This window comes from Gavialis gangeticus, unplaced genomic scaffold (genome assembly GCF_001723915.1).
Source record: "Gavialis gangeticus isolate Ggan-Ray unplaced genomic scaffold, GavGan_comp1, whole genome shotgun sequence".
In the NCBI taxonomy this organism is placed as follows: domain Eukaryota; kingdom Metazoa; phylum Chordata; order Crocodylia; family Gavialidae; genus Gavialis; species Gavialis gangeticus.
Window position 1 is genome coordinate 108,312,672 of NW_017729025.1, and position 1,160 is coordinate 108,313,831.

Genomic DNA, 1,160 nt, shown 5'->3' on the forward strand with positions numbered 1-1,160 from the left:
GTTGGAGGGCTCTGGGAGGTCCTGGAGAATGCTTGCGGGGGGGCATTGTGGCCTTGAGGGGCTGAAGGAGAGGTAGAGGGCTGGTGGGTTCTGGGGGAGCCTGGGGATATGGAGGTGGGGTCTCTAGAATCTCTAGAGGTCTGTGGAGATGTGGGCATCTCCTGAGGTTTGCCTCTGACCCCTGGCTCTTGCCCTTAGCAGGTGGTGTATGTGACAGCGCTGCTACCCTATGTGGTGCTGCTGGCACTGTTGGTACGCGGGGCCATGCTGCCTGGTGCTTCCACTGGTGTCCGCTTCTACCTGCAGCCGGACTGGGCCCAGCTCGGCCGCCCCCAGGTGCTACCTGCATGTCTGGCTTCCCTGTGATGGGAGGAGGTCCTGAAGTCCTGGGTTCTCTCTGAGGGGGTGGGTCCCAGACACTGGAGTTCCATGCATGGTTGGGGGGTCCCAGACTCCTGGGTTCTCTACTGGTGGGGGTTGGGGGCCGGATGCCTGGGTTCCCTGTGGGGGAGGCAGTTGATCCCAGGTGTCTCATCCCTCACCCTCGCCCCCAGGTGTGGATTGATGCAGGAACACAGATCTTCTTCTCCTATGCCATTGGGCTTGGTGCGCTGACAGCTCTGGGCAGCTACAACCGCTTCCACAATGACTGCTACCGGTGAGACCCCTGCAGAACCTCCACAGACCCCTTTGATGCCCCCACAAGCACCCAGAACCCCTAAGGATTCCTTTTAGGACCCCCCAAATTTCTGGGGAACCCTGCATGCACTTTGGGGAGTCTCCAGACCCTCAGGGGACCCCTCCATATCCTTAGGGGCTCCCCAGACCCTAGCATCCCCAGCAGAGACACCCCCTTTGCCCCATAAGCCTGCTGCCCCTCAGTCCCCTATACCATCCCAAGACCCCAACACCCTCCAGGCACCCCCGGAGCCCCACCCAGGACTCTCTAGACCCCCCCATACTTTCGAGGCCACATAGAGCCCCCAAGGAGCCCCAGGGCCCTGTTCTACTCCAAGATTCCCCTCCAAGACCTCTCTGTATCAGGTGACACCCCCCCAACCCCCTTACACTGCCCAGAGACCCCACTGGACTCTCTCAAGGACTCCCTAGACCCCCCCATACCTGTGAGAAACCCCAGAGCTCCCCATGCCCTCCAGGTA

At 61.2% G+C, this 1,160-nt stretch overlaps 1 protein-coding gene across 1 annotated transcript in view; it reads left to right on the forward strand.

Annotated features, from left to right (window-relative positions):
• Positions 1 to 1,160, forward strand: part of LOC109299367 (sodium- and chloride-dependent creatine transporter 1-like) — a 38,191-nt gene that overhangs the window by 16,717 nt on the left and 20,314 nt on the right. The window contains 2 exon segments of the mRNA XM_019519954.1: positions 86 to 336; positions 555 to 658. Of these exon segments, the coding sequence (XP_019375499.1) occupies positions 86 to 336; positions 555 to 658 (355 nt within the window).